The 25,920-nt window shown below is 36.3% G+C and overlaps 1 protein-coding gene across 1 annotated transcript; it reads right to left on the bottom strand.

The window, feature by feature from the left end:
• Positions 1–672: 672 nt before the first annotated feature.
• On the bottom strand, positions 673–13,881 carry LOC112722035 (uncharacterized). Its single transcript, XM_029289987.1, has 7 exons — positions 13,758–13,881; positions 9,313–9,327; positions 8,942–9,216; positions 8,285–8,710; positions 7,085–8,171; positions 6,615–6,955; positions 673–867 (listed from the first exon to the last, which is right to left on the bottom strand). The coding sequence occupies exons 1-7, from the start codon at positions 13,879–13,881 to the stop codon at positions 673–675; spliced, it is 2,463 nt and encodes an 820-aa protein (XP_029145820.1).
• Between the last annotated feature and the right edge of the window lie 12,039 nt (positions 13,882–25,920).

The raw sequence follows: 25,920 nt of genomic DNA on the forward strand, positions 1-25,920 counted from the left end.
TTTACCAACACATGTGATCCCAAGAGAAAATGTGCTCTCCCTCTCGCTGTCTTCTGCATCCATCCTCTTGTCTTGTTAGCTGTTAGAATATAATTAGGATCAATTAGTATATCGGAATATTTATTATAGAATATTACGTTTTTATTATTACGATTCTCTTAGCATATATAAATACCCTTTATATTGTATCATTCTAGACAAGTTGAATAGACAACTTAGACACAACTCAATAATATACCATCATTTTTTCAGTTTAGTCTTTTGTTTCTAACATGGTATCCGAGCCATGGTATCCTCCTTGAAGAGGATAGATTGTTTTTTTTGCGGTGAAATTACAGTAGTTTTTGCATTTTATTTTCTATACCATTCTTCTTTCCCTTTTGTTACTTCTTTGATGCTTTTTTACCTCGCCGATTAGCCTATTTTCTCTGTCTTATATTTTTTCAAGTCGAATGATCAAACACCATTGTCATCCGCTACTTACCTATTCTCATGAAGAAATCATATAGTTTTCGCTCTCTTTCGGCAGTTCCATCTGCGTTCTCTTGTGGCAGTTTCGTCTGCGTTCCCTCGTGGCAGTTCCATCTGTGTTCTCTCGTGGCAGTTTCATTTGTGTTCTCTTGTGGCAGTTCTGTCTGCGTTTTTCTCGTGGCAGTTCCGTCTGCGTTTCGTCTATATTTCCTTGTGGCAGTTCCGTCTGCCTTTCTTTCCGGCAATTCTGTCTGCACTTCCTTCAGATAGCGGCAGTTCCGTCTGCGCTTCCTTCAGACAAGCGACAACTCTATTTGCGCTTACTAGTGGCAGTTCCGTCTGCGCTTCCTTCAGATAAGCGGCAGTTTCATCTGCACTTTCTTCCGGCAGTTCTGTCTGCACTCGTTTTAGCGAGTTTATGTAGTGTTTTTTTCTCTTTATTTTTGTTTTAAATAAGTTTCAAACTCAAGTTGTCACTTGAGTTTGAGGGGGATGTTAGAATATAACTAGGATCAATTAGTATATTGGAATATTTATTATAGAATATTATGTTTTTACTGTTACGATTCTCTTAGCATATATAAATACCCTTCTATATTGTATCATTCCATACAACTCAATAATACACTTTTCAGATTACTCTCTCCGTCTCTTGTTTCTAACATTACCTACATGCATGAATTTTAAGCAAATAAAATAGAGTTGTTTTTAATTAATTTCATTGTGTGCTTTGTTATTTACTATGGTCCCTTTTTATGGAGGCTACACTAAGCTACCTCTCTTCGCTGCCATGAAGTTTTAATTATATGTGTTGTTATACTCTTAAGTTATTAATGAAAAAAAGTTTGTGTTAGCACAGCTGAAGAAATGCACACGTTTCACCAACACATGTGATCTCAAGTAATTATGGCGGAAAATGTGCTCTTCCTGTCTTCTGTGTCCATCTTCTGATCTCGCTAGCTGCATGCGTAAATTCTAACCAAACAAAATAAACTTGTTTTTAATTAATTTCATTGTGTTCTATATTATTTACTATCATCCCTTTCTATGGGGATACACTAAGCTAACTCTCTTTGCTGCCACGATGTTTCACTCATATGTATTCTTATACTCCTTGAGCTATTAATTCATTAATTAATATATCAAACAAGCTTTCATGAAGAAGTACTCTCATGTGTTGCCGAATGCTGACCTATGAATACACACACTACTACTTATCATAAAAGGCCTAATTTACGCAAGAATTACCTTTACATTATTTTCCTCTTGTAACTCTATCATTTTTGTAGTAGCGAATCACTTATAAATTTTATTATTTATACTCTATTATTACGTATGATCGATTTTTTATTTATTTTGTCTTTTTTAATAAAATTAATAATTTATATTATAATAAAATTATAATAAAAAATTTAATAAAAATCAAAATACGAAAAAAATATTAAAAATAATAAAAATAAGATATTTGAAATGACGTGAAACAAATATGAAAATTCTTATAATATGAAAGAAAGTACTAAAAATAATACGCATGTTAAGAGAAAGCAGAAGTTACAACTTATTTCAAGTAAACGTGCTTTTAGGATGCAAAATTACATTTGCGATTAGGGCAAAAATAATTTACCAAATACCAACAAATAGGGTTCAAAAAATTTAATCATATTTTTATCCTCTCCAACGCATTTGTCAAACACACCTTTAGTTATATACTTCATAAAATACGATAAGAGCAAAATAATGAGTGGAAGACACGTATTCACTATTAACGAAAAGAAGTTTATGTTAGCATAGGTGCACACGTTTCACCAGCACATGTGATCCTAAGTAATCGTGGAAGAAAATGTGCTCTCCCTCTCCCTGTCTTTTGCATCCATCCTCTTGTCTTGTTAGCTACATGGGTGAATTCTAACTAAACAAAATAGAGTTATTTTTAATTAATTTCATTGTGTGCTATGTTATTTACTATGGTCCCTTTTTATGGAGGCTACACTAAGCTACCTCTCTTCGCTGCTACGAAATTTTACTTATATGTGTTGTTATACCCTTAAGCTATTAATGAAAAGAAGTTTGTGTTAGCACAGCTGAAGAAGTGCACACGTTTCACCAACACATGTGATCTCAAGTAACTATGGCGGAAAATATACTCTTCCTGTCTTCTGTGTCCATATTTTTGTCTTGCTAGCTGTATGCTTGAATTCTAACCAAACAAAATAAAATTGTTTTTAATTAATTTTATTGTGTTCTATATTATTTACTATCATCCCTTTCTATGGGGCTACACTAAGCTACCTCTCTTCGCTGCCACGAAGTTTCACTTATATGTGTTGTTATACTCCTAAGCTATTACTTCTTTAATAATATATCAAACAAGCTTTCATGAAGAAGTACTCTCATGTGTTGTTGAATGCTGACATATGAATACGCACAATACTACTTATTATAGAAGGCCTAATTTACGCAAGAATTACCCTTACATTATTTTCCTCTTGTAACTATTATTTTTGTAGTAGCAAATCATTCAAAAAAATTATTATTTATACTCTATTATTTTGTATGATCAATTTTTATTTACTTTGTCTTTTTTAATAAAATCAATAATTCATATTATAATAATATTATAATAAAAAATTTAATAAAAAATCAAAATATGAAAAAAAAATATTTGGAATGACTTGAAACAAATATGAAAATTCTTATACTATGAAAGAAAGTAATAAAAATAATACGCATGTTAAGAAAAAGCAGAAGTTACAACTTCTTACTTCAAATAAATGTGCTTTTAGGATGCAAAATTATATTTGCGTTTAAAGCAAAAATAATTTACCAAATACCAAGAAATAGTATTCAAAAAATTTAAACATATTTTATCCTCTCCAACGCATTTGTTAAACACACCTTTGGTTATATACTTCATAAAATACAATAAGAGCAAAATAATGAGTTGAAGACACGTAGTCACTGTTAACAAAAAGAAATTTGTGTTAGCGCTGAGAAGTGCACACGTTTCACCAACACATGTTATCCCAAGTAATCGTGACAGAAAATGTGCTCTTCCTCTCCCTGTCTTCTGCATCCATCCTTTTGTCTTGATAGCTACATGCGTGAATTCTAACCAAACAAAATAGAGTTGTTTTTAATTAATTTCATTATGTGCTTTGTTAATTATTATGGTCCCTTTTTATGGAGGCTACACTAAACTATCTCTCTTCGCTGGCACGAAGTTTTACTTCTATGTATTGTTATACTCTTAAACTATTAATAAAAAAAAGTTTGTGTTAGCACAGTTGAAGAAGTGCACACGTTTCACCAACACATGTGATCTCAAGTAATTATGGCGGAAAATGTACTCTTCCTATCTTCTGCATCCATCTTCTAGTCTTGTTAGTTGCATGCGTGAATTCTAACCAAACAAAATAAAATTGTTTTTAATTAATTTCATTGTGTTCCATATTATTTACTATCATCCCTTTCTCTGGGGCTACACTAAACTACCTCTCTTCGCTGCCACGAAGTTTTACTTATATGTGTTGTTATACTCCTAAGCTATTAATTCATTAATTAATATATCAAACAAGCTTTCATGAAGAGTAACAAACAAGCTTTCATGAAGATGTACTCTCATGTGTTGCCGAATGCTGACCTATGAATACGCACATTACTACTTATTATAGAAGGCCTAATTTACGCAAGAATTATCCTTACATTATTTCTCTCTTGTAACTCTATTATATTTGTAGTATCGAATCATTCATAAATTTTATTATTTATACTAGCGGCTCAACACGCACTAACGTGCCTGTTCAGCCGCTTTTCTATTGTTCCGAAGAAATTAATTTTATTTTTAAAATATATTATTCATTCTTTAAATTTATTAGATGATCTTTTTTTAATTTTATTATTGACGTGATCTTATTTATATCATATTTTAATGTTGGTGTTAATATATCATTTACCCTTTAAATTTGTCAGATAAGTATTTTTTTCATCATTTTAAAATTAACGTAGCATTATTTATATGATATTTTGTTCAGAGTAAAATTATTATAAAAAAAATCTTTATTAAAATGCTAAATTATAAAAGCACACAATAAAGATATATGTATATATTATCAGAAAAAGGTATAGTTCAAGAAATAACGGCAAAAATGTTATCCTAATTTAAAAATAGTATATCTATAAACCCAAATGCATGTTAGTTATTTACAAAAGATTATTTTTGCCTAAATATCATAGATATTCATGTTTGTCTTTTTCTTTTTTAAGTGGTAGGCCAAAATATGATTCTGAATCTGAAGAGGCCTTCAGTTTCCTACAAATAGTGGAAGGATAGAAGAAATGAATATGCTTATAAATTTTGTTTTTAAATATCAAACTATAAGAGTATTAATGAAAAAATTAGGAGAATATAAAGATTGTGTACCTGGAAAAAATCCTTCGTAATTCATCATACATCTCCTTGTCAATAACTTCTTGCATCTTGAAAAACTGTCAGATTTTGTTTACCATAAAAAAACATATAAACGCTTCAGGTTTATTCAATTAAATTGATTGCCTATTATAGAGAAGAATTCAATTAAAACCTGTAGAATTGTGATATCTTGTTTTGCATTGAACTTTCTGAAAGGACAAAAGAAATGACATTAATCTTTGTTTATCATTGACAAAATATAAATTAAATGATATTACATCTTTTTTTGTTAGGAATTTTTTTAATAACAATTACCTGCAATGATATTGTTCTGTATCGAAATGAGTTAGTTGTGTTCTTCTAAGTTCATGGCTGAAAAAAAAGAGTTAAAGGTTTAACATAATTGGTTTATAGGACGAAATAGACAGAAATATTTATTATGTAATAAAAGTTTATTGCATTACCTTTTATTTTTTTGATCTAATATTTCTCTTTTTACCATCTTTCATTATTGAGTTTTGTCTGCTTTAACTATACCTTCCCAACCAATAGAATAAATTTTGATTGGATGAACCTGAGTCAATTTCACGTTTGATCAATAACACTAAAACAAAAATATGTATCATCAATGCAGTTGTCCCTGTCATTAATGCTGTAATCCTTACTTTATTGTCGATTGGTCTCATTGATGCAATTGATTGTTCATCCTTCCATGTACTCCATAATAATTGGAATCCTGTTTCTTGTAATTTATTACATATATGCATCACAATATATTTCAGTAGTGTTTTATATATAACTTTGGAATTAAGTAATGATACATCCCAAATAAGACATACCTCTACTTTTTATTGGTTTTAAAATTTTAATTTTTATAATTTTATTGCTAAAATTATAAAATTAATAGCAACATTTAAAGAAATCAAATTTTGGAATTTTTTTCAAAGTAAATATAAACATTGCAAACTATAATTTTTTAAAAAACCAATAATGATATATTTTAAGGATCTATGTTTATTAATTTTTATAATTTATGTAAATCGTAGTTGGTGCATACCTGTTCGGTAAAGTAGAGGTTCCAGTTCCTTTCGCTTATCTCTTTGAATATATTGATGAGCTCTCTTGATATCAATTTATCTGTTAAAAATCTTAGTCGTTAGTTGTTGAAATTAGTGAACAAAACTATCTATTCTAATGTTGATATTGTAATGATAAAATTACATAATACACGGATTATACTTGTAAAAAGGCTCACATATTTGCCAAGCACATAAATTACCTAAGGTGCAGGTAACAAAATTTTTTTGAACACCACATTCTTTGTGAATTGTCCCCTTTTCCCATCTACTGTTCCTTCTTTGACTAAGATTTTTGTGGTTGACTGAGAAACACTTCGAGATAGAGCAACGTATAATTGACCATGGCTGAACACATGTTTAGGGAGATAGATCCCTACCTTAGGGATAGTTTGCCCTTGTGATTTATTTATCGTTAAGGCAAAACTCAATCTTACAGGAAATTGCTTTCTAATAAGCACAAAGGGTAATCCTGAGTTTTCAGTTGTTTTGTGTTTTATCCGAGGCAGAAAAGCTCTTTTTCCAGAGTGATGGCCCGTTAAGATTTCCACGTCTAACATGTTTTGAAAAGTTCCTCGACACAGTAGCCTTGTGCCATTGCATAAGCCTGCCTTAGGATCTATGTTTCTTAGTAACATCAGAGGAGCACCTTTTTTTACCTTCAACATATGAGGTGGCAATCCACCTGTGGAGATCGAGTTAAGATATTCTTGTTGATACAGATTATTTGTATCTCCTTCTACTTCATCAAAGGATGCTAAAATTCGTTCGTCTCCCCGAAAATGGTTGATGACTATATCATTAAGCTGTTGCACATCATGATTCTTGGGTGTAAATATCGCTCTCTCCACCATATAAGATGCATCCCACCCATGAGATTGCAAATTTGGAAAAGTTTCTTCTATTAATTTGTGTAATGATGCCTCACCTTCCCATGGTATTGCCATGTGTGCTTCTATTTGTACCAAGTCTTCACATATGGTAGGCTCAATCCCATCCCCTATGCGCATAAGATACTTCGCAAAATCATGATCATTAAGAGATCGCATATTTTGTCACAAGTGGAGAATTTTGGTGAATGCCCATAAATGTGATTTAACAATAGAAGCTGAAATCATTTGCGACTTACTTCCTTTCGGCACAACAGCTAGTACTTGGCGAAAATCCCCTCCCATAACCATCACCTTCCCTCCAAAAGGATTACTGTTTTCTAAGATGTCTCGCAATGTGCGGTCCAATGATTCCATTGTCTCTTTATTAGCCATTGGCGCTTCATCCCAAATTATCGCTGTCGTCTGCCTAATCAGTTTTGCGAGATCAGATTGTTTACTTATATTGAACGTGGATGATTGCTCTGCGTTGATTGGAATCTTAAATCTAGAATGACCTGTTCGACCACCAGGCAGTAAAGTTGCAGCTATTCCTGAGGACGCAGTTACCAAGACAATATGCCCTTTACTTCTTAAGTCTGCAATTATAGCTCTGTAAAGAAATGTCTTACCTGCTCCTCCTGGTCCATCAACGAAGAACACTCCACTTTCTCTTCGATCAACTGTATTCATAATGCACCTGAAAGCTGCAGACTGGTCATGATTCAATCTTTCTATAGAACACAGGTCTTCTTGAGGAACTTCGATGGACATTTCTTCTTGAATAATTCTAGGCATGAAGTTGTCATTATCGTTGTCCGCGGTTAGAGCTGGTAAATCGTATTGTGCAATATGTTTTCCATGCTGTAGGAGGATGTCATTTAAATCCCTTAGCAAATGATTTGTTAACCCATTGCAGGTTGTAGTGCTTGTTGATGCGTAATCATCCACCATACATGAAAGAAACTCGTCCCACAGACTTCTTACATCTGTTGGCTCACAAAAAATTAAAATGGTGGCAAACAACCTTCTTAAAGCACATGGCATTCTTAAAATGGATGCCTCAACCAAACATGATCTTATACTACTATCACTCTCCAACAGTCCTCGATGCTGAGCGGATTGCTTAAAGGACGAATATTGGACACCATCGACTGTTAGCAAATCATCCCAACCAATTGGGCCTCTTACATTTGACAACAGAATACGCAAATAGAATTTTTTACCTTCTGTTGGCGAAACGGTATAGATCTGATCGATAGCTCTCTTTTGTGACTGCGTCGACGCTATTCCTTTTCCTTGCTGTGCCAACTGTAATATTTTGGGATTTTCCTGTACAAAAGATGCCTAGATTGTTGGTCATCGGCCCGATTAAGTGCAAAGAATTCAGTGAGCATTGTTCTTGAGAAATAGTCATTATTAACTATTTTAGAAATAGTTTGGTGCTCATAAAAGCTCACTTGATGTTGATTTGGCAAATGAACTTGCAACCTTTCAACTGATGGGTACATTCGGTAAAGGTTGAATCGAAATATCCTCCAGCATGCCTCTGGAGTGGCAATCCATCTTGCATCAATAAACTGTTGCACCTCATCATAATGAGAACTTCTATGAACCTCCATTGCCACACGGTCTGGTCCCTTATAGCAATACTTGTATAGATATTTTATGCTCTTGATACTGCTACATATCTCTATATTGATATGGCAATCATACTTCAGTAGTAGCCAAGGGTTGTACGGAACCACCCATCTATTGTCAATTGTGACATTTTGGTTGATAGGGATTGGAGTATCAAATCGCCTCCTATATTGAGGATATGAGTCATCACCTCGTCGTGTCTCTGGTACGAACTCTTTTGGGTAGTTGCGTTTACATTGGCCATTCTTCATGCACAGTGAAGATTGATTTAGTGTTCCGCAAGGACCATGGACCATATGCCTTAGCACTGCCTCATGTAAGTGTGGTTCTATTTCTTTACATGGTATTTCCGCTCGGACCAAACTATCATATTGGTCAGGATCACTCAACTTGTTATTGTTTTATAAGATTAGCAACATATGTACGTGTGGTAATCCTCTTTTCTGAAACTCGGTGATATAAATATAACTTTTCACCTTTCCTAATACACCTTTGGTAATAACATCCTGCTTTAATTGTTCGAACTTGGCTCTGAAAATCCTAGTTGTTAGATCCAGACGATCCTGTGGAGTTTGAGTAGGACTGAGTTCCGAAGCTATTTCTGACCATGATGGATTGCATGTCATAGTTAGAAAGATATCCGGTTTTCCTTCTTTAAGAATAATAGCCATTCCATCCTCGTACCGTTGAGTCATGTCTCGACGACTACCCATGAACGACGATGGTAATATCGTTCTTCTGCCAACATTTTCTAAAATAAATTTTAGAGAAAAGTATTATTAGTTTTAAAGTTTAAATTCGGGAACACATAATGATCAATCGTGTGGCCATTAAATTGAATAATTACCTGCATTATTCTCTCCTGTGTGCAAAGCATCTTGTAAGCCTTGATACAGTTCAGCTCGAAGTTCCTTTTGTCTTTGTCGAACTCATCTTAACTTTCTTGTTTCCATTTTCACATAGTTGTCAACAACATATTGTTGAAGAAGTCGCCCTGCTTGCAAAACTGTTGAGTGATCATTGGGGCGGATCTACAAATATCGAGGATTATAGAATATTGTTATAAATTGTGAAATGATGTATTGGTACAAACTATCATCTACAGAAGTCTATAAATGATGTAGCAAATATAGGAGCTTGTACCTGGAGCATATAGCTATAATATGTCCGGCATGATACTTTGTTTTCACGTTGTGTTCGAGTATTTATATCCCATCCATGGGTTCCAAATGGAAAAAGAAGAGGATATTATAGTGGATCGTAATACCCAACAAACTCCTGAATCCTTCTGAGGTTACCAGCATGAGTTTGAACCTTAATATCTCGTCCGCGCACCATTGTTTCAATGTCATCACTGATTATTATGGCTGCTACTTGTGAAGCAGTTGGGAGACTGTATTGTGGTTGATTAGCAGGTTGCTCTCTGATCACCAAACTACACTCTTGCACATCTAGTCATTGTGCAAGCTGGCGGAATACATGGATAAAAGGATTATATCGGTGCAACAAGTGTTGTAGCTTCAAAATCAAACTTTCATGCAGTTGTGTGTTCTCCAGCATTCTATTTTGTAACTCGTGCTCAATATCGTATATATACAGTTGCAAGAAGCGTGGCCGTGCCCCTTGATCCGGATGAAATCCTCATATACTGTGGTACATTAATCATTGAGCACGGAATGTATATATACCATGACTTGCTGTAGCTAATTGTTCGTCTATGTGTACACCGCACGAAGTGAATGAAAAAACATGATTGTAACCACGAATGTGTTTCCTTTTATTAGGGAATGTGTAACCATGATTGTTCGTCTATTATTATTATTATTATTATTATTATTATTATTATTATTAGGGTTAAGTACTGAAATCGTCCCTAAGGTTTGGGGTGAAAATCAAAATCGTCCCCGACCTTTTTTTGTTATTAAAATCATCCTCAACGTTACAAAACGTTATAAAATCGTCCTTTTCTATTTTTTGGACCAAATTACCCTTAACTATTAATAAAAATAATATTAAAAAAAATAAAACCCCACCCCCACCCACCCAGATCTCTTCGTCTCTCCCTCCACCCCAAACCCCCTCCCTCACTCCCTCACCCCCTCACCCCAAACCTCCCTCACTCCCTCACTCTCTTCATCAGATCCCACTCCCTCACTCCTTCACCTCCTCACCCCCTCACTCCACTGTCGCCGCCCCTGCGTCCAACCCGCCGTCGCCGCCCCTGCGTCCAACCCGCCGCCGCCCTTCGTTCTTCCTATTTTTGTTTTTTGTTTTTTTAATTTTTGAAGAACATATACATGATTGATGATTATTGAACTTCTGCTTCTTCCTCTGCTCTGCTTGAACTTCTGCTTCTGAAATTGTAACTTGATGATTATTGAACTTTTGGATCTGAAAACTAAAATGGTAGTTGATGATTATTGAATTATTGTTTATTGAAATTGATGTGATTATTGAAATTGTTATGCTTCTTCTGCTTCTGATTTGCTGTTAATTTATTTTGTGGGGTGATTGGGTAGATGGGGTGATGGGTGAGGGATGAGGGATGAGGGATGGGGGTGAGGGGTGGGCTGAAGGATTACGGGAGGGTGAGGGAGGGGGAGGCGGGAGGGGTGAGGGTTGAGGGAGTGGGCTGAGGGGGTTACTGGAGGGTGAGGGAGGGGGAAGGCGGGAGGGGTGAGGGGTGAAGGTTGAGGGGTAGGGGTGAGGGGGTGAGGGAGGGGGGAGGGTTGAGGGGTGGGGGTGAGGGGGTGGGCTGAAGGGTTACGGGAGGGTGAGGGAGGGGGAGGCGGGAGGGGTGAGGGTTGAGGGGTGGGGGGTGAGGGAGTGGGCTGAGGGAATTACTGGAGGGTGAGGGAGGAGGGAGGGGGGAGGCAGGAGGGAGTGAGGGAGGGGAGGGTGGAGGGGGGAGGGTTGAGGGGTGGGAGGGGGGGTGGGGGGTTGTTTTAATTTTTTAATATTATTTTTGATTATTTTTATTAATAATGAAGGGAAATATGGTAAAAAAATAAAATTGAAGTGGAAAAGGACGATTTTATAACGTTTTGTAACGTTGAGGATTATTTTAATAACAAAAAAAGGTCGGGGACGATTTTGATTTTCACCCCAGACCTTAGGGACGATTTCAGTACTTAACCCTTATTATTATTATTATTATTATTATTATTATTATTATTATTAAAAATATTTTCGATTGGTAATTGATAAGTAGTTTAATAATGCATTAAATATTGATTTTATATAACTATAATAAAGATATTTTCCTAAATTAGTATAATTATGCATTATTACGTAAATGCTAATTATAGTATAATTATAATAAAGACATTTTTATAAAATAAACTTAAAAGAGAAAATAGTGTATTTATTTTGGCGGAAAAATGGATTCATGAGGAATCGACACCTCACTTCCATTAGTTAGGAGAAAACCCAGTTTTAGTATATTAAGTAGAAGTAGATATAGAAAATAAGCATAAATTAAACTCATAAGAGAATAATTAGTTATCATAATATTAGTCAACTTTGATTGCGTGAAATAAAATATCGGTAACTTTAATTATTTTAGAATTGATCTATATTTCTTTATTATAATACAAATAGTTTTTTCTATATTTCTCTTATAGTATTTTATAGTATTTTTTTTCAAAGGTTTGAATCTCGTCCATTAATGTTTGAGATATTTTAATTTATTTTTTTAATTTATTTTTTTTGTGTTTACGTTAATAATAAAAGGAATTAATCTTTATAATAAAAGGAATTAATCTTTATTTATGCAGTACTTTTTTAATCACGGGGGATAAAAAATAATAGCTCTTGTAATTTTTTTAACCATTATGTATAGTTCATTATATTATATATTGGTACAGATTTGATTAATGAGTACACTTTTATATGTAGCTTTTAAAAAAAATAAATATTGGACATAAAAAATATGTAAATTATGTGTTGTAGATTTAATTATTCCAATGACTTTAGTTAATGATTTATTTTTCTTTATAATTTAAATACTATTGTCCCATTGAAATAACTGTTAATAAAATAATTATATTTTATATACTATTAGTTATTCTACTATAATGATATATTGATCAGTTATATACTATTGTATTATGAGCTATTATGTATGAAAAATACTAATAAAAATAATAAATAATTAATATTTTGTTGACGTAATTTTATTTACATCATTATTATGATTATAGTATAACGTTATTTATATTAATTATTTATATTTTAATAATTTTTAAAAAATATCATAAAAAATCAAAGATAAAAATATAATTAATAAATTTAATTTCAAAATATCATGTATTCGGAGTACGTAGTGTTAGTTTTCTTTATTAGAAGTGGTTCAGTTTCTAAATTCTTTCGTGCGAAACCCATTTTTTAATAAAAAAGAAATAGGAACAAAAGAGAAAAAAAGAATGGGATAATAAACATGTGTATTCCTATTATATATTGGTATAGATAGTTCTTGTAATTTTTTAACAGTTATATTTGTATGTAAGTAAAATATATCCTAATTTTATTTTTAATTTTTTAGAAATATATATTATTACCAAAGCTCTAAATATGAGAACATAAAGAATTTAAAAAAATTAAATTAACATGTTGTTAAAAAATTTAATGTTATATTAATTCATTACTTTAATATATAAATTTTATTATTGATTATGAAATTATTATCATAAACTTTAATATAAGAGTACTTTTTGTTTTTGTTGTTAGTCTTACATGACATTATTTTTTTATTCTTTTTTAATATAAATATAAATATATAAATATTATATATTACGTTATATATTATATTGTAAGATGAAAATGAAATATATTAAAAAAATATTATTATTATTATTTTGACCATTAATTTTTTTTTAAATTATTTTTAAAGATGAATGATGTTTGAAAAAGTTGGATACCAAATTTTTAATATTAACTTTATAACTTGATATATGATTGATGTGTTGTTTGATTAAGAAAGACACTGCAGTATATGTATAATTTCGTGATATATATTTTGGATACTAAACCATGTATAGTAATATTAATTTGTTTAATTTTGTGTATGTTATTTTGATTTCTGTTATCTGTGGCAGTTCTATTGTCATGTGCTTCCATTTCTGTATTTTTGAAAAGTAAAATATAATTATTAAGAACTAATTCAATTTATAACAAAGAAATTTAAATTTAGTTATCGTGTTACCTGTAGCAAATTGATGATAGGTGGTAGCTCTGGCCATTTGTTTAATTGTAGTCAATCTGGCTATCCCTATGTTTGTAGTTAATCGGTACCTCCACCAGTGTTTAGAATTGGAGTTGTATCAGTTGGTATGGTAATTTGTTTTCCATATCGAATCATCTCCTGATAACTTGCACGTCTTCTAGCTAGGTATTGTTGTCTTTGTTCTTCGGTCATGTTCTATCTTCTTTGCCTAGCATAATCTGTTCAAGTGGGTCGACGTTTGACGTGACTGTTGATTTCGTGAAGTTTCTATTTCTATTTGTCAAAAAGATAACAATAATATGCAGAGAAGAAAAATTTTTGTGAGATCAAGATTGAAAGGGAATGAGTAATTTAATTCTATTAAGTATGATTGAAGGTGGAACAGTTTTTATTGAAAGTGAGTTAGTTTTTAAAATCAGTTTGATACTCTGTCGTGTGATAAATTCTTTCCTTGATTAAAAAGATAATAAACATGGAGGACCGTAGTAAAACGTTTGTTATATTGAATCCAATGTTTAACAAAAAAAAACAGGGGTAAAATAGTAAGAAAAATTTGGATACCAAAATTTCTTATTCCCATTATACATTGGTATAGTCCATTATATATTGGTATAGTCCATTATATATTGGTATAGTATAAATTTGATTAATGAGTATACTTTTACATGTAATTTTTTTAAAAAATAAATATTGGACATAAAAAATATGTAAACTATATGTTGTAGATTTAATTATTCCAATGACTTTAGTTAATAATGATTTAGGAGACTATAAGGCTAACGGGTGGTGTTTCATTTCTGATATGCAGAAGGTTAGACACTTTATATTGTGGACTTAAATATTTCTTAATCTATTTACATTGTTGTAAATGAATGACTAGATGTTGTAAGAAAATGTGTATCTGTTTATTGTATAAACTGTTTGGTTCTATGTCTTAATTGGTATGGATAATTGCAAGTTGCTGATTTCATGAGATTAGGATAGATGGCTTGGTTATTTAGGTTGTTTGGTAATTTAGGCAGTCTGGATACAGGTACTTTGGTTATTTAAGTAGTTTTATTATTTAGGTAGTTTGATTATTTAGGGTGATTGGTTATGTAGGTAGTTTGATTATTGATGTTGTTTGGTTATTCTAGGTGTTTGGTGTCTGCTATATCTTTTTATCAAATGCAGGGGCTGATTTCGGCTGTGGAGGAGGTCATGCCACAGGTCCACCATCGTTTCTGTGTATGGCACCTGTGGCAAAATTTTAACAAACAGTGGAAGGATCTTGAGCTACGGAGACTACTTTGGGATGCTGCAAGGTCAACCACCTTCCAAGATTTTATTGGCAACATGGACAAGATCAAAAGAGTCAGTGAGGAAGTATGGACATACCTTAACAAGTGGCCTAGGCATTCATGGACGAAGTCTCAATTTAGCCACAAGCCAAAGCTGGATAATATATGCAACAACGCATGTGAGGTCTTCAACACAAGGATCAAAGAGGCTAGGAGCAAGCCAATCATCACACTGCTTAAAGAGGTAAGGATGTTCGTTATGAGGTCTATTGCAAAGAACAAGATAAAGTTGAAGAACCACGTTGGAAAACTTCCTCCAGTTATTCAGAGCCAGTTAGAAAAGGTAAGGAAAGAGTCAAAGAACTGGGTTCCTATATGGACTCGGGATGAAGCCTATGAAAAGTTTGAGGTCCATGGACACCTAACAAACATGGTTGTCGATCTAGGCAAAAGACTTTGCACCTGCCAGTTTTGGATGTTAACAGGTAATTTTTGTTACATTTACATTATATTTATTTTCATTTTAGGTTGTTTTTACTTGAATTGTTAACTGACATGGTATGGACTTGAACTGCCTTTTGTTTGGTGTGCTGTAGGCATTCCCTGTGTTCATGCCTGTGCTGCTTTTGCACGGGTGAACAAGAGACCAGAGGATTTCTGTCACCCTTTGGTCACAATGGATTCATACAGGAAGACCTATGAACATTACATCAATCCTCTCCCGGGCCAATCCATGTGGGAAAAATCAGCATATAGTTAGCCCCAGGCTCCAAACATCAAACGAAAACCAGGAAAACTCACAACCAAAAGAAGAAAGGATGCTGATAAGGGTCCTAGTGTAAACAAGAAATCTAAGCAGACTGTTACCCTAAAGAGACAGCTCAAGCCATTCACATGCACGTATTGTGGTGTAAAGGGCCACACCAAGAGGGGATGCAAACAGAAGAGAGCTGATGAGCTTGCTGCTGCTCTTGCAATTGCAGCAGCAGCTGTGGCAGCTTCCAAGGCCAAAGCTACTCCTACTGGGAGTACACTTGCAGCTGAAGCAAGCAACACTGCCACTCCGGGACCACAAGCAGTTGACATTCCACCACCAGTGTCTGCACCGCAAGCTGAAGAGGTTGAATTATCCCAACCAAGCTATGGTGGAACACAAGATGAGGTATAAAATGTCTCAAAACATTTGTTGTTTACTTCCTAGATTTAACCCCCCCTTTTCACACTAACTCATACAGATTATCACACTTTACTCAGGCACCACCACTAACAACAACAAGACCACCTAAATTACCAACCAAACGGAGGACCTCACCACAACCAGTGACTACTTCTGTCGATCCCATGCAAAGAGCAAGTGCAGCCACATCTTCAAGGTTGGCAAGATTCATGAAGTTTGTTCCAACACCACAGTTCAAGGCACCAAGGAAGAAAAACCCTTGATTTTCAATGTTCTAGCTGCTGATTTCAGAAAATATATATATATATGGGATTTGAATTTTGGTTGATTTTTTGGGTTTTTTGTTATTTCTCTAAAAGAAAAGCTCTTAGCCAGCCTGTATGGTTTATTTTGATTTTCTGGTAGTAAATACTTTAACAGAGTTTAAACTCGAAGGTCTTCTTATTTCCGAATTGGTAGCTGTATCAGTTTGTTTATTCTTATGTGGTCAACTGATACTGTATTACAATGAGAATGTCTTGTTTATAATCTACAACTACTATTATCAATTTACCTCTTCTGTTCATTCAGTTTGGATTCTATTTTTGTAAAATCTATCTACAAATAACACACCAATAAGCTAAACAGTTCCCATACATTCATTAATAGATGCTTTCAAACACAGTTCTTACATTTTTACCATCACAACTAAAACAACAACTAATAGGGAAAAAAACAGCAATCCTAACATTTGTATCATATATTTCTGGGTCCTTCACTTAGCCTCCAAATTGCCAATCTTCAAAGCAAAACTGACGCTCACTTCTTTATTGTTGTATGCCGCAGTATCTTCCAAATTTTCTTTATCATCTTCTACAATGTTTGCCCATCGAAAGAACTCATACCATCTTCTTCCACTACTCTGTGAACATGAAATTTAACAGTTACTATCAAAATAGTCAACAACAAATCTTCAGAAAACACTCACTTTGTAATTCGGGCATCCAAAGAAGGGCTTATTTGGGTGGGTTTCCGTTCTAGACCATCGGAGTACAGGACATTTTCCACACCCACACCGCTCTGGTACTCGCGTGCCTCTGCTCTGACTTGGCCTCCTTGTGGTTGATCGCATAAAACTTCCCTCTCCTTCATCTGCATGTCCAACCATCATCCAACCAGCAAAGCAATGGGTACGAGAATGAGTAGGGAAGAAGAAGAAGAAGACAAAGATAATGAAGACGAAGAAGTGCTGCGCTACTTCTGAGTTAGGGTTTAAAAAGGGATCAGGGGCCAAATTGGGGTTTAAACTTTCATTTGCCACATCAACCAACCGTTAGACACTCCAGCGTGGCACTCATTCACCACGTCACTCCCGCCGGCAAGGAATATGACCGAAAAATATGAGGGGGACCACCTTGATGCATTTTTCCCAACCTGGAGGACTTAATTAGTATAATTGGGAAGTCAGAGACTAAATCGGTGCATTTTGTGAATCTTAGGGACCACTTTGGGATTTAACTCGATCAATTTTTTATTTACTTTATCTTTTTTAATAAAATCAATAATTCATATTATAATAAAATTATAATAAAAACTTTAATAAAAAATCAAAATATGAAAAAAAATATTAAAAATAATATAAAAAATAAGATATTTGGAATGACTTGAAATAAATATGAAAATTCTTATAATATGAAAGAAAATACTAAAAATAATACGCATGTTAAGAGAAAGCAAAAGTTACAACTTCTTACTCCAAGTAAACGTGCTTTTAGAATGCAAAATTATATTTGCGTTTAGAGCAAAAATAATTTACCAAATACCAACAATTAGAGTTCAAAAAATTTAAACATATTTTTATCCTCTCCAACACATTTGTTAAACACACCTTTAATTATATACTTCATAAAATACAATAAGAGCAAAATAATGAGTGGAAGACACGTATTCACTGTTAACGAAAAGAAGTTTGTGTTAGCACAGCTGAGAAGTACACACGTTTCACCAACACATGTGATCCCAAGTAATCGTGGCAGAAAATGTGCTCTACCTCTCCCTGTCTTCTACATCCATCCTCTTATCTTGTTAGCTATATGCGTGAATTCTAACCAAACAAAATAGAGTTATTTTTTAATTAATTTCATGGTGTGCTATGTTATTTACTATGGACCTTTTTTATGGAGGCTACACTAAGCTACCTCTCTTCGCTGCCACGAAGTTTTACTTATATGTGTTGTTATACTCTTAAGCTATTAATGAAAAGAAGTTTGTGTTAGCACAGCTGAAAAGGTGCACACGTTTCACCAACACATGTGATCTCAAGTAATTATGGCGGAAAATGTGCTCTTCCTATCTTCTGCGTCCATCTTCTGGTCTTGCTAGCTGCATGCGTGAATTCTAACCAAACAAAATAAAATTGTTTTTAATTAATTTCATTGTGTTCCATATTATTTATTATCATCCCTTTCTATGGGGCTACATTAAGCTACCTCTCTTCGCTGCCACGAAGTTTCACTTATATGTGTTGTTATACTCCTAAGCTATTAATTCATTAATTAATATATCAAACAAGCTTTCATGAAGAGTAACAAACAAGCTTTCATGAAGAAGTACTCTCATGTGTTGCTGAATGCTGACCTATGAATACGCACACTACTACTTATTATAGAAGGCCTAATTTACGCAAGAATTACCCTTACATTATTTTTCTCTTATAACTCTATTATTTTTGTAGTAGCGAATCATTCATAAATTTTATTATTTATACTCTATTGTTATGTATGATCAATTTTTTATTTACTTTGTATTTTTTAATAAAATAAATAATTTGTATTATAATAAAAAATTTAATTAAAAATTAAAATATGAAAAAATATTAAAAATAATAAAAAAATTAAAATATTTGAAATGGTTTAAAACAAATATGAAAATTCTTATAATATGAAAGAAAGTACTAAAAATAATATGTATGTTAAGAGAAAGCAGAAGCTACAACTTCTTACTTCAAGTAAACTTGCTTTTAGGATGCAAAATCATATTTGCGTTTAAAGCAAAAACAATTTACCAAATACCAACAAATAGGGTTCAAAAAATTTAAATATATTTTTATCCTCTACAACGCATTTGTCAAACACACCTTTAGTTATATACTCTATAAAATACAATAAGAGCAAAATAATGAGTGGAAGACACGTATTCACTGTTAACAAAAATAAATTTGTGTTGGCACAGTTGAAGAAGTATACACGTCTCACCAACACACGTGATCCCAAGTAATCGTGGGAGAAAATGTGCTCTCCCTCTCCGTGTCTGCATGCGTGAATTCTAACCAAACAAAATAAAATTATTTTTAAGGGTAAATAACGCTATTAAACCGAATCGGAAAGAACGTATCGCAATTCACCCGAAATAAAAATCCTCACGTGAATCAGCCAGGCAGGATTTCTATACAAATCGAAACAGCATTGTTAGATTTAGGTTCCTATGTAAATCGAAAGAGGTTTGGTCGAATTATTCATTATCAAAATAAATCTAATAGGGGTCTTTCGATTTATGTGGTCGTACACAAAGTTTCCATATAAATCTACAGCATCTATTTTGATTTATATATATATATATAGCACCTATCCTAGTAAATCTCATGGAGCCAATTCGATTTATGTACAAAAGGTGTGATGGTGTAATTCGAATGGGAGTGATTAGATTTAATAGGATGAAAACGCCTATAAATATAAAACCAAGGTCAGCTGAGAATGAGAGTAAACACTAAAATGGCTAATGAGGAGAGCTTTGTAGTATTAGTGCAATATAGATGGTCGATTAAGAAAAAAATACGGTCAGGAATTAAGTTCACTGATAAGGATCCCCTTAGTATTTTTCTGAAACCTTCAACTAGTTTCAATGAGTTCTTGAATTCTATAATCCAAAAGTTGGGGTTACAAGGCATGAAACGGGTTGAGAAGTTATTTTATAGAATCCCGATCTCAGTTTTGCGGGATGACGTGAAGTACGATTCGTTAGTAATAGGTAGTGATGAGGATTTGGAAGTTCTATTTCATTGTCGCCGGCAGTTTCCCGAGGTGAGGACGCCTGAGTTATTGGCCAAGCTTGTGGATGTGATTTCCAGCTCAAGCGGTTCGAACCGGAACTCCCAAGCCGTTGCAACGGCCGCATGTTCTACTTCGAGGCCAAGTGGTGCCTCATCATCGATGCCTGTGATTGCGCCTGAGGCAATGTTGGTTGTATCCCCATCTTTTGCAGTGGATCTAAACCGCAGTGGTAACGGAGCAGTTGGTATTGTTGATACGGCACCGGTTTCGTTGCATTGGTTCGCACCTGATGGTGTAGATGATGTATTACGGGATGATGATGAGGATGACGATGTGGAGCCGGACATGATTGCTGATGAGAGTGGTGAAGATATAGTAGGAAAAAATCCAGTTGGGGGTGCTGGAGGGTCTAGTTCAGGGACACAGCAGTACCCCTTCACTTTTCTACCTTGGACTTGGATGCCATGAGACAGCAGGTGGATCCCTCCGATCATGTTGGATTCGGTGCTAGAGGCACACAGGAAGGCGGGGGGAGGGGGAACAGAGTTTTAGGTCGGTCAACAGTTTCAGGACAAAGAGAAGGCCGTGTTAAGTGTGAAGACCTACAGCATCCGACGCGGGGTTCAGTACAAGGTGGTTGAGTCCGATTATCGCAAGTATTATGGGAAGTGTAAGGAGTTCGGCAATGGGTGCGCATGGTGTATTCGGATAAGTCTTCAGTAGCGCAAAGGGTGAGAATGCTGAGTCATGGTCGTTTTTTCTCTCCCACCTCCGCCAGCACGTCACTCCGCAGCCAGACATCTTAGTGATATCAGATCGGCACAATAGCATTAAGGCTGCATTGGAGGCGCCTGAGGGCAATTGGCTACCACCCGCTGCCTACCGTGCCTTCTGTATTCGACACGTGGTTGCCAACTTTGCCCTGACCTTTAAGGGCAAGGATGCACGGAGGCTTCTGGTGAACGCAGCTTATGCCAAGACCGAGGTGGAGTTCGATTATTGGTTTGATATCCTCCGTTCTGAAGACCCGGCAATGTGTGATTGGGCTAACAGGATTGACTATACACTATGGACACAGCATCGAGATGAGGGAAGGAGATTCGGGCATATGACGACAAATATCTCTGAGTGTGTGAACTCGATTCTTAAGGGGGTTAGGAACCTTCCAGTGTGCTCTCTGGTGAAGTCCACGTACGGAAGGTTGGCGGAGCTTTTTGTGCATAAGGGAAGAGAGGCAGAGGCACAGCTGGGTACCGGACATCAATTTAGCCAGCAACTGGTTAAGGCTATAGAGGCCAATCTAAAGGCGTCTCGGTGTTTTACAGTGACTTTGTATGACAAGGAGAACTCCGAGTTCACAGTGGCGGAGACCACCCCTACTGGATCATTTTCACTTGGTAGTTATAGAGTGTCACTACAGGCGCAAACATGTGATTGCGGTTATTTCCAGACACTTCATTATCCATGTCCTCATGCCTTGGCCTGTTGTGCGTATTCACGTCTGACCTGGCACTCCTATGTACATGAGGTATATAACCTGAGATCGGTATTCAGTGTGTATCGAATGCGATTTACCCCACCGATACCAGAGGGTTTTTGGCCACCATATGATGGACCGACAGTCATCCCGGACCCCTCCAAGAGGCGTGCCACTGAAGGACGCCCCCGAAGCACTAGGATCCGGACTAGCATGGATGAGGCTGACCCAAACAGACCGAAGAGATGCGGGTTGTGCCGAGAAGCAGGACACACACGTAGGCAATGTCCACAAGGTGGGTTCGGATCGGCACCCAGAGACTCAGCCTAGGCCTTAGTCAGTTGTTTAGCATAAGAGTATGTCAGTATTTAGGTTATGTGTTGTCATGTTCGGTGTTATTGAGTTTATGTACCGCCAACTCTTAGTTGTATCCTTTTATGTATGGTCAGTGTAATTGGGTGATGTCGTCATCGTTATAAATAGTATCTATGTTGGAAACTATTGTATTAACGTCAGATGTGTTGCTTAAGTTACTTTTTATCCATGTTGAACGCTCGATTTGTTGTCCTTCAACAACGGATACATCGGTTATGCATAAACATATCACAAGTTAAACATAAGAAACAGTACAAAAAAGAGGTAATACGTAAATACGCCATAAGTAATGCATAAATCAAACGGTTCCCGTAAACTACAAGCATCTACTCATACCCTAATCGCTAGTAAAACATAAGTAACACATGCAACAATAAATCTAGGAGCTCATGCTCTCATGCAGCACATACATGTAACAATAACTCATCCGAATAGATGTGACCCTGTGAAGCAGCATCATGCCCGTCGGACTCTACGAGGTCTATCGGCCAGTGGCATCTCATCCTCATCCGCACCGTCGCCACCTGCCTCTTCCTCCTGTACAACCAGTGTGGGTGGTCTGGAGGATCCAACCTCAGTTTATGTTGGTGGCCCGGAAGGCCTAGTCACAATCTGCGGGCCTACTAGGTGAGCTAAAGGAGGAGTACCACCCAAGGCAAAAGGCTCATGCGGCATGCCAGAAGGAGGAGCATTCAGATCTACGGCGAGGTGTGACTGGGTCCGGTGGCGGAATGTCTTTGACGTGCTGCCTCGTCCTCTTGCATGATAACACTAATCTCCTCCATAAATATGAGCCTCCGAACTCCGCATCAAGCCCATCACTAGTAAGCATGTCCGACAACAAACGACCAGGGCTAACCCATGTCTGGCTCTCATGGACAGGCTGGTCATCACTGGGGACACCAACAAAGTAATCGCCGAATGCCCTCCGGCGCCACCGCTACCACCCTCGCCGGCATCCTCACCCGCACCTGAGCCATACTAGTCCCCACCTAGTGGGCCGCTACCTCTACTGTCGTGCTCATGTCCACCAACTCCACCGAGCATGCCACCTGCTCCTCCTCCATCGGTACTCACATGATCTCCCCTGCCATCCCCTCCTCCATGATCACTACCGTCGTCGTCATCCTGTCCACCTCTCCCTCTACCTGTAGGCCTACGTCGTCCACCCCTACCACGTCGTGCACATACACGTCCCCTCCCCTCGCCTGCCTCCATAGCCTGGTCGAGCCACTGCCACTCACGGCCACTCCAACGTGTACCAACACGAGCTCTCCGCTCTACTCTACGTCTATCTGGAACATTATCCACCCTATCCATGTCCGAAACTCGTCCTGGGCCACGCTGAAGCACCTCGGCAGGTATAGGAACTGCCCTGGGGTCACCAAGGAATAGCTCAGGTGACAAGAATCTTCGACCATGTTGGGCCCACCAATCAAGAAACTCATGTGACGGGCCTGGGTTCGGGACAACATCAAATCAAAGGACATGATCCGCGCGGCTGTCCCAATGGAGGTGCCATAACTGCAAGGTATACGGGAACCAACGGTCACCATCCCTGCCATCCTTCGCCATCAAGAAATCGATGTTCAGTGCTGACCATGGGAGAGGCTGAACTCCACCAAACTGAGGTAGCACCCGATCTACCTGGTGCCACTCTATGATAGCAAAATAAATCAGCGATGTCACGCTCCTCCACAGTGCCATATGACGAGGCTCAAGTATCTCCGGGTGGAGAACCTGGACTACTTCTGGAGTGCTATATGGCATTCAAGTAAACTGTGCAAAGTAATATACGTAGCACCTATTAGTTAACAGTACATTGTTAAGAAGCTGACATTATATGTTAACTACTTAGATTTAGAAAAAAGTTCACATCACCAGCCTAAAGGAGATCTATCTTGAGCCTCCAATGAGCAACCCGAGGTCCCCTCTCGCTCGCGGTCGGGTTGTAACCGGACCACCTGAAAGCACATGCAACGGTATTAATAGAAAATTACCACAAAATTTAAAACATAAACATAGAACATGAATATAACATCACCTCGACGCCAATGGCCAGTGGACGGTATCATATCCGGTTGGTCTGAAGCCAGAAAATCGCCAGAAGATCTATGACTGAAGCAGCTGCAACAGACCGACTAACTTGACAACGTTTATGTTTGCCACGCGGCACATGCACCTGTATAACCATGACAATGCAACTGATCCCCAACTGTACCCCCTATGTCCTCAAGCCTGGCTACAAACGGGAGCCATCGGATGTGTAGGCGAGTCCCAGACTTGTCCCCAAATAGCTGAGTCCCCAAAAGCATCATGATATAGGCTCTAGCATACCGCTGGATAGTGGCATCGTCGGCCCCGTCAGGTATCTCACCGAAGGTCTCCTGCATCCAGCTGCATCTCACTGTAAACTTGTCGATGCAGTCTGCAGGAGGCAATACACCTAGTAGCTCCTGGAACCAAACCCAAACTGGGCGACCACCCTGGATGTACCGCTCGAACTCTGTCAAACATCCACTAACGTACTGTCCATCTATCGGCAACCCTAACTGGTGCACCACGTCTTGCAGCGTAATCGTGCACTTCCCGAATGGCATATGAAACGTGTGCGTCTCCAGACGCCACCTCTCCATGAATGCACTAATCAACGGCTCATCCAATCTAAATCAGGTCTCGTTCAGCCTCGCAAGATGGTATAAACCGGCCATCTGCAAGTACGAAACGATCCTGTTATCCAATCGCATACCCTGCTGTCGCCTCATGCTACCGATACATCGATGAGGCTACATAAATAACATAACAATTTCTCCGTCAGCACCAAATGAAAAAATATCTACATAACAATAAATTAATCTTAATAATCTCATGAACGGAGTCAAATCAGGCAACGGATACCCACACAAAATTATATCATTAATTCATGATATTGGGCATAATAAAGATAATTCATATACTTATAAAAAACAGATTTAACCAGCGAGCCCAACTCATGCTTTTGATATTCAATCACTAATCTTAATAATATCTAAATGCCGGCCCACATCTACCTCAAAGTCTACTTTAATACTATTTTCTTTAAAAAAATGCGGTCAACTTCTTTATAGTCTACATCACTCAGATTGTTCCTTCTTATTCTACCACTATTTTAAATTTAACTTTCTCTACTACACCTCTTTACATTATTAAGCCACTAATATACCCATTCTATCTAGTTTAATGCTATTTGTTAAAAAATAAATTAACCCAGTTCTTTCATAATCTTCACTACTAATATTTTTCTTACCTATTCGTACCAACTACATCTTCTATAATACTACTTTTGAAAAAATAAACGTCAACCGTTTAACACTAATTTAAAAAAAAAAGCTAGCACATACTAACCTCTTCATTGACGACACCAGCAATGTGGGCAACTCCGTCTAGGCGATAAAGTCGGTCCGGATTATCTCTCATCACATTAATTTTTTTGAAGTGTTGAGCGTTTTTTGGAAGGGATTCGGTGGAGAAGGGTGGTGGGGCATATGGTTCGAAAGTGACCTTTTCGAACTATATTTATAGTGAAACTGGTAGTAAATCTATAGGGAGTGTTTCAAATTACAGTGGGTGCAAAACATGTATAAATTGAATCAGTAGGCAGAGATTTACTAGGTGCCCCGCTTACATATAAATCGAATCGGTCCCACTAGATTTACTAAGATAGGTGCTATTATTATATAAATTAAAACGGTTGCTATAGATTTACATTCAACGTTGTGCATCTCCACATAAATCGAAACAGTCCTCTTAGCTTAGATTTACCTTGGTCACGCTTAATTCAACCAAGGGTGTTTCAATTTATGAAGGAACATAAATCTGCCCAGGCTGTTTCGATTTATATAGAATTGCTTTCCT

This window comes from Arachis hypogaea, chromosome 11, assembly GCF_003086295.3.
Source record: "Arachis hypogaea cultivar Tifrunner chromosome 11, arahy.Tifrunner.gnm2.J5K5, whole genome shotgun sequence".
Classification (NCBI taxonomy): Eukaryota; Viridiplantae; Streptophyta; class Magnoliopsida; order Fabales; family Fabaceae; genus Arachis; species Arachis hypogaea.